The 13,902-nt window shown below is 40.1% G+C and overlaps 1 protein-coding gene across 2 annotated transcripts in view; it reads left to right on the top strand.

The window, feature by feature from the left end:
* The window catches only part of LOC138162928 (mitochondrial adenyl nucleotide antiporter SLC25A24), a 50,493-nt gene that overhangs the window by 16,625 nt on the left and 19,966 nt on the right, over positions 1-13,902 (top strand). The window contains exons 2-3 of one of the 2 annotated variants that reach the window (XM_069090493.1): positions 3,952-4,078; positions 7,032-7,119. The exons of the other annotated variant lie outside the window; for it this stretch is intronic. Of the exons in view, the coding sequence (XP_068946594.1) occupies positions 3,952-4,078; positions 7,032-7,119 (215 nt within the window). The remainder of the gene's footprint in view (positions 1-3,951; positions 4,079-7,031; positions 7,120-13,902) is intronic. 2 annotated transcript variants of the gene reach the window in all.

Below are 13,902 nucleotides of genomic sequence, written 5' to 3' on the forward strand. Positions count from 1 at the left end.
GACCATCCTACCCAGTGGCTTCAGAGACGCCCCCCCGACCTGCCTTGGTACATGTCCACCTGGATATCTAACTGGTACCTCAGACTCCACATGTTCACAACCCAAGTTCATTACCTTTCCTTGTAGACTTCTCTTTTGGATGTCATTTCTGTCTGTGGTACTGACATTCACCCAGTCATAGGCATCTGCCTAAGGAAGGACAGGCAGGCTGCCCCGGGCCAGAGCTCCTGGACTGATGGCCACAGGGATCAGGCCTGTGAGTGACTGTTATACTTCCAGCCTGGGCGAGATAGAGGGAGGCCTGGTTTCAAAATAAAATAGGACAAAATAAATTTTCTAGAAAGTAAAGACAGAATGTGAGGGTGATCTTGTGAGATCATGATCTAGAAAACTAGATTAGATTTAGAAACAGAATATGGAAATGTCAGTATTTCTTAGCTCAGATTTTCACTTATAAGAAAATGAGCAAAATAAATACAATAAAGTTTTATGACACCATAGCTCCAGTCAGGTTCCCATTCATCAGTCTGTCAGGCTGTGTTTCCAGGCTCCAAACTATGGGGATCGTATCTAAATGAGAAGTATTTATAGCTCATTATCCAGTAGAATCAAGGCACACAATGTTAAATTAGATAGATCATGTATTAGCCTTGGCACGTGGCCTAGTGTACTTGATGGTATTTATTGTCTAATTAGACCTATGACGAAATTCTCTTGTGGTGATAAATGGGGTGTGGTTTTTCTTTCTTTTTTTTTTTCTGTCTTGTTCTTTTGATATAATTCTTTTTGGATGCTTTCATGGTTTTTTGACGATAAAACGAACCTGAAAATTATAGCAATTCCAAGTCTTAGGAGTCATTAATATTTTCTTATCTCTTCTGTTAAGGCTGGGAGTGGGAAATCAGATTACGTATTTCAATAGCAGAATTTTAATGCTTGTTGAATTTTAGTACTTTGTCATTATTTTACTTAGTTGGAAAATTTCCTTGGACTGGCTTTGGTAGCTCATCCATACCTATAATTCCTGATACTGGGGGTGGTTGAGGCTGGTGGGTCTTTTAGGCTCAGGAGTTCTAAGCTGCAGTGGGCTAAAGCCAATGGGGTGTTCACACTAAGTCTGGCACCAATATGGTGAACCCCTGTAAGCTGGGGTGCCATGGGGCTACCTAAAGAGGCATGGACTGGATCAAGTTAGAAAAAGAGCAAGTAAAAGCTCCATCAGTCAGCTGTCGGATTAAGTCAACAAGTGGCTACTGCACTTCTAGCCTGGGTAAGATAGGACCCAGTCTCAAAAAAAAATTCTTTTAGATACATTTATTCTTCTGTCCATCCATTTATCCAAAAACATTTCAGAATGGAGCATTTCAGAGTTGGGAGTTTCGAGGCTATATAACTATGTACCTGTGCAAGATTTTCTTCTGCCATACCTGACAAATGGGTTTTACTTGAAGACCTCCTAAGATAAGGAACCCATCCCTCCAGAAGCATTTCATTTTGGTTAGCTCTAAATGGTAGGATGATTCTCTTCTAGTAAGTCTAACCATACCCACTTTGTGACTTTCACTCATTGCTCTGGGCTTTGCCCTCTGGGACCAAATGGAACAAGCCTAATCCCTCTTCCCCATGATAGCCCTTCAAATTCTTGGTGACCTCTATCCTGGGATTTCATAGTTTCTCTTCTTCAGTTTAAAAAATCCCCATTTTGTTCAAGCATTCCTAATATGGCATTAACTCAAACTTTTTAGGATCCTGGTTTTCGTCCTCTGAACATTCTCCATTTTATTACAGCAGGGACCTTCCTAAAGGGTGGCATCCAGACTGAACACATTACTCCACACTCAGACCTGGGCACAGTGCTAACAGCAGGGTGCTCAACTCCCTCCTTGACTCTTTCAGGTCAGCCAAAGTTCACATTGGCTTTCTTGGCTGCTGTATCATACTTTTGACATGAGTTGAGCTTGTAGTCTCTAACCCCAAAGATCTTTTTTTCAGATGAACAAACCTCCATAATCTTACACTTGTAAAGTACTAAGAGGTTACATTCATCCCTGTTAATTTCAGCTTAATAGATTTAGCCCAAGTGTACTAGCCAGTCAAGATTTATTGGCATCCTGCCTCTTTCTATGTTTCCTCTACCCTGGTGCCCTCTGTAAATGTGATAAGCTTTCCTTCTATGTTTATCAAATTTGCATTCATTATAAGGCAGTTCTAAGAGCTGAAGGTCTATAAAGACAAATAAGATATTATCTCTGAACTTGGAGAATTTCCAGCTTCATAAAACATGTACACAAATCAACATACTACAGTGTACAGTGTGATAAATGTATGAGTGGTACAGAATGCTGAGACCTCCTTAGGAAGGAGTCTTTTTGGCTTGGTGGTAGTGAATATGTCAATTAAAGATTTGCCCAAGTACACATTTATCATTTTCTTTCATTTTATGACTCTACAAGCAATAAGTGATAGTTGATACATCTCCAGTTTATCTCCTTTGTCTGGCAAAGGTAAACGAATTGTTCTGCATTTTACCACTCCTCCCCACCCTCATTTTTGGACTTTTGTGAAAAGTTTCTGTATCTTTCCTTCCCCTGGTTTTCATAAATATGCAGCTATTATGCAATTAAATGAGGTTTCATGAGATAGTGTGGCTGATATATTTATAATTATTTTAAATGGTTCTGGGAGTCCAGAGGGATTGGAGAACTCATTGTTCCTGTCTGGAGTTTGGGATGTTGATATGTTGGTGGGGAGCTCCTCACTGCTCCGTCATCACTACTGTTGGTGGGAACAACCTGGGTTTCTAGGAACTCAGTGAAGTTCTTTGTGAGAATTGGGGAGAGGGTCTGAGACCTTGCCTGTATTACTTTGTGGAAGAATGGACTTGTAGAGGAACCTGCAGAATGAAGCTTCCTCAGGGGCAGGGAATACTTTTTTGTCTTTGTCTCCCCTGAGCTCACTGTCTGATTGAGATGCAATTGAATTTTCACAGTTAATAATAAGAATGATGGTACCAATAATGGACTGCTTGGTGTTGTGTCATTCTGGCAGAGGGCTAGATTTGGACTCAGGGAGACTGAGCTTGAATTCCTTGCCTCTGAAACCTACAAGATGCATAATGGTAGGCAAAACATTAGCCTCGCTGAGGCTCAGGCAATGAAGACCTTACACACAGATGAGTGGCTGATCAGCACTAGCAGAGCTGCTTTCCACATAGGGAGTTCTCCTCCCTAGTGGGATTCAAACTTCTGACCCGTTCCTTTCCTTAAGCAGTAGTGGGGGCCATGGCCAGTCCTGCTGATCTGTATCTTGCTTCTGGACCCGGGTGACTCTAGAGGAGAAAGTAAGGATGGTGACTTTGCACAGCCCTGCCTCCTTTAAATCCAATTCACTTGCAAGTCATGACTTCCCTTTCCTGATGACAGTGAAGGACAAACAACATGTAAGAGTGAAGATAGAACCTGTTTGCATAGTGAGCACTTTTCTAGTAAATGCCCTATGGGCTGGAGGGCTAATTTTAGCTCACTACAAATGTACCCACTTCTGCAGTGGGCCCCAGAAGGCACTCACAGATAAGCATTGTGTTTCTCTGGCTCTTGCATCTTTAAGGTCCTGCACTTTTCTTGAGAATGTTTTTCTGTTGTACACTCTCAAAGGCCATCGGCATTCCTTTACACTTGGTTTGATTCAGAATTGTGGGAATTATAGCTTCACTGTTTCAGCCTAAAACAAGTGGCATTGGGATGTTTGAATCTCAGGAACGCTGGTTAGTATTCTAGGATCGTGCCAACTTCAGAAACTGTATGTTTGATGTGGGATGCTTGGCCAGGTAAGCCATGGCCTGAAAAACTAAGGTTACACTTAGTACTTTGGCTTGAGCTTAAGGTTAGTGAGGGAACGTTAGACAGCATTCATTCCCTAAAATTCTCCAGCACTTCTTTTTCCCTCTTGCAGAAAATTTTCAACATTGGAGATACCAACCGTGATGGGCGGCTGGACTTTGAAGAATTTATGAAGTACCTTAAAGATCATGAGAAAAAGATGAGGTTGGCATTTAAGAGTCTGGACAAAAATAACGACGGTATGCTTCATTTTTCCATTTACTCTTTGGTCTATGAATGGAAGCTGTGGTGGACAATGTGTTTAGTTTCTTACTGTCCCTGAAAGATTAGGAAAGAAGGGAACAGTGGTAAGAGTGCACAGGTTGGTTGTGGAGCTAGAGAATCTGGGTTCCAATTCTGTGTCAGACACTCCTAGTGTCGGTGTAGTCATAATGTCTCTGGACCTTAGTTTCCTCATCTGTAGAGTGAAGAGATTAGACAGGTGACTTCTGATGTCCCCAATATGTATCCATGATCCACGTGACTCCTTTTATCAGTCTAAATATACGTGCAGCAGTGTCTCTGATTCATAAGAGTAGCTTCTGGTTGACTCTGTTGCTTGTATTACTATAACTCTTACTTTATCAGCAGTGAGATATTTCTTAGAAGTTTAGTTTTGATTTGGCCACCCAACTGAGGCAGACAGTTTAAGTGACTTGCCTAGGGTCACACATCTGGTAAGTACCTGAGGGAGGACTCGAACCCATGTTTTCCTGACTCCAGATCCAGCATTCTACCCCACTCTGCTACATTGCCTCAAAATTTCATTTGAGATAGGTTCAGTACCTGCCTCACCAAGTTTACTGTTGTTTAGTCATTTGGGTGTGTCTGACTCTTTTTTTTTAAAGCAATCGGGGTTAAGTAACTTGCTCAAGGTTACAAGGCCAGTTATTTCTGGGTGTGGTGCTAAGTGTCTGAACCCGGATTTGATCCCCAGGTCATCCCGACACTGGGGCTGGTGCTCTTACTCGCTGAGCCACCTGGCTGCCCCTAAGCAATTGGGGTTAAGTAACTTGCTCAAGGTGACATGGCCAGGTGTTTCTGGGTGGGTGCTAAGTGTCTGAGCCCGGATTTGATCCCCAGGTCATCTTGACACTGGAGCCGGTGCTCTTACTTGCTGTGCTACTTGGCCGCCTGTAGCAGCAAGCACCCCAGTGTCCCCAGGGTGCCTGCTCACACAGGTTCTTGGATCTGCTTTGTTAAAGGAAAGCAACTCAAAATGGGTTAACAAGCTTACTTTAATCAGTCAGACATATATCGTTTACCTTGTTCGGGAGAAAAGGTCAGCACCCTGAACCTCAAAGTATACAGGCATAATTATCAAGACAGAAACATCAAGTAGACAGATTTCCAAACTGTCCAACCATTACATCCATACCCAGTCAACATCTGGGTTTCCACATTCTGGGTTTTTTCAAAGCCGGGGGACTCTCAACAACGGCTTCCCAGAATTCAGATCAAATCACAAAACACTTCTCAAAGTGAGTCCCAAAACAAAGCTACACATCAGGGCTTATATAGCCTTCTCCTGGCTCAGAGAATGTAACAACCTTATTGACTCACTGGCCAATCAAGAAGTATCTACTGAAAAACAAGCCTCCCACCCCAGGCTTCAGGTGCACATTAGCCTAGGGGCAGGGAAGATCTTTAAAATTTACATTTCCATTACACCGCCCCATGTCTGACTCTTTTTGACCCCATGCACCATAGGGTTTTCTTGGCAAAGATACTGGAGTGTTTTGACATTTCCTTTTTTGGTGCATTAAGACAAACAGAGGTTAAGTGACTTGTCCAGGGTCACAAGACCAGCAAGTATGTAGGGTCAGATTTGCACTTGGGTCTTCCTGACTCCCACTAAGTTAGTACAGGGAAAAAAATAAAAAAAATATTGTGGAATAAAACAAACATTTCCCTAAAGTAGTATAATAAAAAAATGGTTGCACATGAAACTGCAAATCTACAACTTCCTATTCCTTTTAAATATACAGCAGTGTTATTATGTAAATTTCTTTTTTTGATTCACTCCTTAGAGATGGCCACCATTAGATACAAATAAGTTATATATATGTAAAATTACTCTATACATACTTCTATCAATCAATTCTTTCTCTGGACAAAATTTTAATCGGAGGATGAACAGCAAGAACAGTTTGCAAGGCACTGCCCAGGGTCAGGGGAGAGATACAAAGACAAAGACACTTGTTAACCTTAAGGGCTTAAATTCTGGTAGGGGGAGATTTGACATGTACACAATAAATATTGTTACAGAATAGAGGCTTCTAGGTGGTGTAGTTGAGTCCTGGACACTGGAGTTGGAACCCTGCCCCAGACACTGCCAGGCGTGACACCAGCCAGGTCACTTAACCTCTCTCACACATAAAATGGGGATGATATCCCCATCAACCTCTGAGGATTAAATGAGATAATATATGTGAGATGTTTTGTAAACCTTAAAGCATGAGAGAGATATCAGCTGTTATTAGAATCTAAGGATAGAAGGGCAATTTAACATGCTTCAAAATTAGATGAAGGGTTAAAATCACCACCAGCTTCTAGAATCAGCAATTCATGGAGGAGGTGGCATTATGTCAGCAGATAGTGATAGGAACATGGCATTCTAGGTGCAGACAACAATATGAATGAAGGTGCAGAGAGGGGAAAGTGTGGGATAGATATATCTGAGAAATGAGGAGTAATCAAATGGGTTGGAGTACAGAAGGAATAGTGTAAGCTAAAGCTAGAAAGTTAGGATGGAGTCATATAATGGAAAGCTTGGAATTAGTCTAGTGAATATCTGTTGAGAAAATATTGAAGAATATTATTATTTAGCATCCTCTGCATTATGTCTACCACAATGCCAGCTGAGTATGTGTGATAAACACTAGTAGTGTACTAGTAAGTACTACCAATAAATACTTGTTTAAATTGGATATCAGTTGATTTGCTGGAGGATATGGCTATGAATAGAGTCATCGCCACTGTCTATTTTTTTCTAACAGTGTTTAGTTAGGGACCTTACTTTTCTTGTTTTTTTTGTATGTAGGACTAGTGAAGGACTTCTTATTGAACTGACAGTTTTCTAGAATACTGTGATGTTTCACAATTTTTTTTGCTACCCTTTGTTTCAATTGGTGAATATTTCTTTTTTTCAAGGAAAAATTGATGCTTTAGAAGTTGTCCAGTCTCTGAAGATCCTAGGCATAGATATTTCTGAACGACAGGCAGAGAAGATTCTTCAAAGGTTAGCCCTTATTCTTCATTATGATGTAATCTTAGTTTCCAGTTTACTCTCATGTTCCAGAGGCCAAAAACTGCAAATGTGGACTTTAAAAAAAAATCCTTGCACCAACTGTTCCTCTGTCTGTACCTCTCTTCTCTTTCGCTTTCCTTTCTCCTTTGGCTTGCATGGTTTTTTTTCAGGACATCACAGACTTAGAGCTGCAAGGGGCCTCAGAGACTATCTTGTCCACCCTGTAATTTTAGAAATGAGGAAACTGATGCCTAAAGAAGTGACTTGCCCAAGGTCACCAAGGTAGTAAGAGTCAGAGGCAGGATTTGAACCCAGGTTTTCCAAGTTCAATTTCAGTGCTCTTTCTACTATACTAAATCGCCATCTTTTTTGATCCCAGGTATTTTAATTTGTCTCTGTCTTTCTCTCTCTTGAGTAATCAATTTCTTAAAGGTTGTATAATTTTTTTGCTCCTTTTTATAATGTTACTTCATTGACTATCTCAGTTTTGTTACATATAATAGGCATCACGTAATGGTGGTGATGCTGATTATCAGGCACCAGCTTACAGATGGTACTCAATAATTGCTGTAGGTCGTCAGTGGACTCATGATTCCTAAAATGTTTAAAATGTTGGTTGAGGGTTAATTGCTTGAAAAGAAATTCTCTCTCTCTTTGCATCTCTTTATAGGAGAGTGGGACCAGCATTCAAAGGAAGGACAGGGGATGGTGCTATTTAGCTTAGAGCCCCCTCTTTTCTTTAGAAGATAAATATGACTTCTTGCAAAGCAATTCTATGATGAATGATACTTTGATACTTCTGAATGTCTGTGACATCACAGGTGTGGATACTCCCTCTGCCTCTGAGTTTACTGCCTATGTGTGCCTTCTTTAGGAAGTTGAACTGCTATGTTTGAAACAATTTACCAACATATTAAAGGATAACTATAGGGATCAGGCCTGTGATTTCACTGGCTTAGGGAGCTCTTAGGAGGAAACCCCCTCTGTAGTATAGGTCTTAGCTTCATAGAGCCCTGAGAAGTTAAATGACTTATCCAGGGGCATACAGCCAGTTTGTATGTGTCTGAGCTTGGGAACTGAACCCAGATGTTCTTATCTTTAAGACTGGCTCTATTTATTCCACTGTGCCACCTCAATTAAAGCTATTATAGTTCTATTAATTAAATAATAATTGCTATCCCTCTCCACCAAAAATAAGTAGAGAAACTGAAAGTCTTATTTGAAAGTATGAAAAGAACTTTGAACATCATTTTAAAAACAGAACAAAGAATCCCCAGAGAAAAGCTATGTATTGAGCCTAGCGACTCTCACTTTTTTCATGTCATGAACCCCTTTCGGGAATCTGTGAAGCCTATGGTACCGCATTCTCAGAATAATATTTTTTCTCTCTTTTTAACTTTTAGTTTACATCATTTATTTCCACAAGATTTTGAGTTACAGATTTTCTCCCCATTTTTCCCCTATCCACCACCCCAAAATAGCAATCTCACTGAATATCCCCTCCCCCAATCTGCTCTCTTCCCTATCTTCCCTCATTCCCTTTCTGACTTTCCAGTAGGGCATGGTGGATCTCTATGCCCCCATGCCTGTATATCTTATTTCCCAGTTGCATGTAAAGTAAAAGTAATAATAGTGTGTATATATATGTGTGTGTGTATGTGTGTGTGTGTGTGTGTGTGTGTGTGTGTGTGTGTGTGTGTATAAACATTTGATTTTAAAATTTCGAATTCCAGATTCTTTCCCTTCCTCCCTCGTCACCCACCTTTACTGGGAAGACAAGCAATTCAATGTAGGTTGTACATGTATAGCCAAGCTAAACATTTGCATAGTGGATATATTGTGAAAGACTGACTATATTTCCCTCCATCCTATCCCACCCCCCACTTGTTCTATTCTCCACTTTGATCCTGTCCCTTTTCAAAAGCAGGTGCTTCTAACTTCCCTCCCCCCTGGCCTGCCCTCCCTTCCATTACCCCCCCTCTCATCCCCTTCCCCCCTACTCTCCTGTAGGTTGAGATACCCTATTTAGTGTGTATGTCATTCCCTTCCTAAGCCAAATTCAATAATAAGGTTGACCCATTCCCTTTTGCCTTCCTGTTCTTCCCCTCCATTGTAACCATTTTTCCTTGACTCTTCTTTATGAGATAATTAACCTCATTCTGTCTCTCCCTATCTCTTCTTATTAAATTCCTCTCTCACCTCTTAATTTCACCTTTTAGGTATCATCCCTTCCTATTCAATTGGTCCTGTGCCCTCTGTCTATGTATACCTGTACATATATACACACACACTCACATATGTATTCATATGCCCATATACCCTCCTATATATATATATATATATGTATACACATATATACATTTCTATTCCCTTCAACTATTCTCATACTGAGAAGTTTCATAAGTTAAATTATTGTTTTTCCATGTAGGAAGATAAATAGTTCAACTTTGATAAGTTCCCTATGATTTCTTTTCCCTGTTTACCTTCTCATGCTTCTCTTGCTTCTTGTATCTGAATGTCAAATTTTCTATTCAACTCTGGTTTTTTCATCAAGAATACTTGAAAGTCTTCTATTCCACTGAATGACCATATTTTCCCCTGAAACATGATACTTAGTTTTGCTGGGTGGTGATTCTTCGTTTTAATCCCAGCTCCTTTGACCTTCAGAATATCATATTCCAAGCTCTTCGATCCTCAGCGTAGAAGCTGCCAGATCATGTGTTATCCTGATTGTGTTTCTACAATATTGAAATTGTTTCTTCCTGGCTGCTTGTAATATTTTCTGCTTGATCTGGGAATTCTGGAACCTGGCTATAATATTCCTAGGAGTTTTCTTTTTGGGATCTTTTTCAGGAGATTATAGGTGGATTCCTTCAACCTCTATTTTTCCCTCTGGTTCTAAAACATTAGGGCAATTTTCCTTGAGAATTTCTTGAAAGATGATTTCTAGGTTCTTTTTTTGATCATGACTTTCAGGTAATCCAATAATTTTAAAATGATCTCTCCTGGATCTATTTTCCAGGTCAGTGGTTTTTCCAATGAGATATTTCACATTGCCTTCTAGTTTTTATTTGTTTGGATTTGTTTAATAGTATCTTGATTGCTCATAGTCCCTGGCTTCCATTTGCTCCAATATAATTCTGAAGGAATGATTCTCTTCAGTGAGCTTTTGAGATTCTTTTTCCATCTGGCAAATTCAGCTTTTTAAGGCATTCTTCTCCTCATTGCCTTTTTTGAGCCTCTTTTGCTATCTGAGTTAGTCTATTTTTTAAGGTGTTATTTTCTTCAGTCAGGTTGTTGACTCTTATTTCATAATTTTCTTGCATCATTCTCATTTCTCTTCCCAATTTTTCCTCCACTTCTCTTATTTGGTTTTCAAAATCCTTTTAAAGCTCCTCTGTAGCCTGTAACCAGCTTGTATTTTCCTTGGAAACTTTTGGTGCAGGAGTTCTGACTGTGCTGTCTTCTTCTTTGTTCCATGCTTTGATCCTTTTTGTCCCCAAAATAGGAATCTAATATTGGATTGCTCTGTTTCCTTTGCTCGCTCATGTTGCCTCTTGATTATTTGACTTTTGAGCTTTTTGCCACAGTAGAACTCTGCTACCAGAGTGGGGAGCTTTCTAATCACTGGGGTTTTCTCAGCTGCTGGAGCTATTAGTTGGGTGCCCTCTCTGAAGCCTCAACATGCTCTGGCAAACTGGTCAAGCACCCCAGGGCCTCTACCCTAGACCACAATCCAGATCCAAGCAGGTTAGAGCAAGAGCGATTACCCCTAAGACTGGTCACTTGGTCCCCCTACAATCTGCAGGCCAGGCGCTCTGAAGCAGCATGGCCATGGAAGCTTAGCTGTTTCTCACCCCAGGGGCAAAGGCCAGACTGCACTCCCTATTACAGCAAAGTCTACACTGACCTCTCATTTTGTCTTTGACATCTACGGATTGATAATTCTGGAAACCACCACAGCTGCTGGTGATCTGAAGTCCCTCCAGCTGGTGGCTGATCAGGCCGCCCTGGGGCTAAAACCTCCGGCCAGCCTGGGGCTGGGGTCGGCTCCCAGAGTGCTGCACTGGCCCCTTCCTGCTGGCCTGCTGGGCTGTCTTCAACGGGAGGTTAGTTTCTCTCTGTCATTTTGTGGGTTCTGTAGCTCCAAAGTTTGTCTAGAGTAATTTTTTACATGAATTGGAGGAGGCGGAAGCTGGAGCTGCACAGAAGTCCTGTTTCTACTCCACCATCTTGACTCTGCGCCCCCAGAATAATATTTTTTTTTGCTTTTTTTTTTTTTGGAGGGCAATTGGGGTTAAGTAACTTGCCCAAGGTTACATGGCTAGTTTTTTTTTTTGGGGTGGGTGTTAAGTGTCTGAGGCCGGAACTCAACTCGGGTCCTCCTGACTCCGGGGCTGGCGCTTTACTCAATGTACCGCCTAGCCGCCCCCAGAATAATATTTTTAAATGCATAAAATAAAGTATCTGAGATTACAAAGGAAATAAATTATGTTGAAATGCAGTTACCAAAATATATTTTAAAAGCCACCCCAGGTTAAGAGCCCCTCCTTTGGCCAGTCTTCTAATGATGAGTAACCCATTCATGGGTCACTCCTTGGCCAACAGAGAATATTACTAGGTCCATACACCAGGCCTTTCCTTGGTAAGTCCTGCCATGATTTATGCTTTGATGGCATAACCAGGGTCAGTTCTGTGTCCTGATCAGTCATTAGAATACTCTCTTAGTGGAGTTTAGTCAGTGAGCTATATCTCAGTAGACTGAAAGCAGAGATTTGGTTGTTGTCTGTTTCATGGCTGATTTCTCCCTGCCACCCTCCCCCAACAGGTATAACAAGGAATATTCAAGAAACCACTGCTGATAAAATTAGTTCTGTCAGGACCAGAATGTGGTTTTCTCAACATATGCCCAATCTGAGTAAAAGACTGTACTAGAGGATTAGTTAAGTAGGAACATGAGTATGACATTGTAGATGACCATAACTTCCAATGAAGGAGATTTGTAATGATGATTTATCCAGCAGTCATTTTACTAAAATGGCAGAATTTGTATTTGTATAATTCAAGAGTCTTTCTTTCAAAGGTACATTATTTTGCCTGCTTACCCTTCATTTACCATTTTATCCAGGAATTAGAGAAATAGTCTGATTATAGTTGGATTTATAATCATGTGACCTAGGTTAAAATCTTCTCTCTTCTCATTCTTTGTGACCCTGGGCATTTATTTAACCTTTTTATGCCTCAATTACCATTACTGTCAAATTGTACTAACTTTATCAGGGATTCTTAACCTAGGGTCCATGAATTTGTTTAAAAATTTTTTTGGTAGATTGGCTATTATGACAATACAGGAAAATTATAAGTGTTGGAGATGACGTGGAAAAATTGGAACACTTGTGCATTGTTGGTGGAGTTGTGAACTGATCCAAACATTCTGGAGAACAATTTGGAACTATGCCTAAAGGGCTATAAAACCGTGCATACCTTTTTACTTAGCAATATCACTTCTAGGGCTGTATCCCAAAGAGATCATAAAAATGGGAAAAGGACCCACATGTGCAAAAGTATTTACAGCAGTTCTTTTTGTGGTGGCCAAGAATTGGAAATTGAGGGGATGCCCATCAATTGGAGAATGGGTGAACAAGCTGTGGTTTATGAATGTAATGGAATAGTGTTGTTCCATAAGAAATGATAATAAGCAGGACGACTTCAGAAAAACCTGGAAAGACATATATGAACTGATGCTGAGTGAAGGGAGTATAACCAGGAGAATAGTGTACAGAGTAACAGCCACATTGTTAGATGACTGACTTGGATAGACCTAGCTCTTCTCAGCAATACAAGGATCTAAGACAACTTCAAAAGGCTCATGATGGAAAATGCTATCCACATTAAGAGAAAGAGTCTGAATGCAGATCGAAGCATACTATTTGCTGTCTCTTTTTGGTTGCTTTGTTTTTTTCATTTTTCCTGTTGATTTTAATTCTTCTTTACAACATGACTAATGTGAAAATATGTTTGGTGTGAATGTATATGTATAACCTATATCAGATTGCATGCAGTCTTGGGGAGGGAGAAAAAACTTATAACTAAAAATATTCTGGAGGTGTATGTTGAAAACTAAAAATACATTAATTAATTTTTTTATAACTGATTTTCAATATGATCTGTTTCCTTGGTAATCCTCATTATTTTATTTTGTGTATTGAAAAAACATTCTGAGAAGAGGTGCATAGGTTTCACACTGGACTGCCACAGGGGTCCATGATACACAAAGAGTTAAGAACCTTCCTGATTTCAAAGGATTCATCTAGTTAGGAGTGTCCTGGAAATGTTTAACAGCTGACTCTCTGGAAACAATATGTATTCACAACACACTTTGACATTAAATTTGCACTGTTAACTTTTTCTCCATCATTTTCTTACATTTAGGCAATCAATAAAATGGTAAATCAAGCACTGATTTGGAGCACTTACTGATTTCTGAGGTGCAAATGCTCACACTGAAAATTTGGTTCTAGCACACCCCTGATTTAGTTCTAAATTAGTGATTCTGTGATTCCTAGTGATTTTCTTTTAAGTGAATACTATATCCTGTTCACATCAAAAGCCCTTTTCATATCCATTATTAAAAAGGATAAAGTGTATGTAATCATTCTTAATTTGAAGAGATCAACACTATGCCCATGATAGAAGAATGGAAATATTGAGAAGTGCTAGATGATCATAATTGAGTGAGGTTAAAGACCAATGGAAGAGGTCACTGAAAATGGA

Source organism: Petaurus breviceps, unplaced genomic scaffold (genome assembly GCF_028583685.1).
Source record: "Petaurus breviceps papuanus isolate PSGF00001 unplaced genomic scaffold, PetGlider_PUasm1.0 186, whole genome shotgun sequence".
NCBI classification, from domain to species: domain Eukaryota; kingdom Metazoa; phylum Chordata; class Mammalia; order Diprotodontia; family Petauridae; genus Petaurus; species Petaurus breviceps.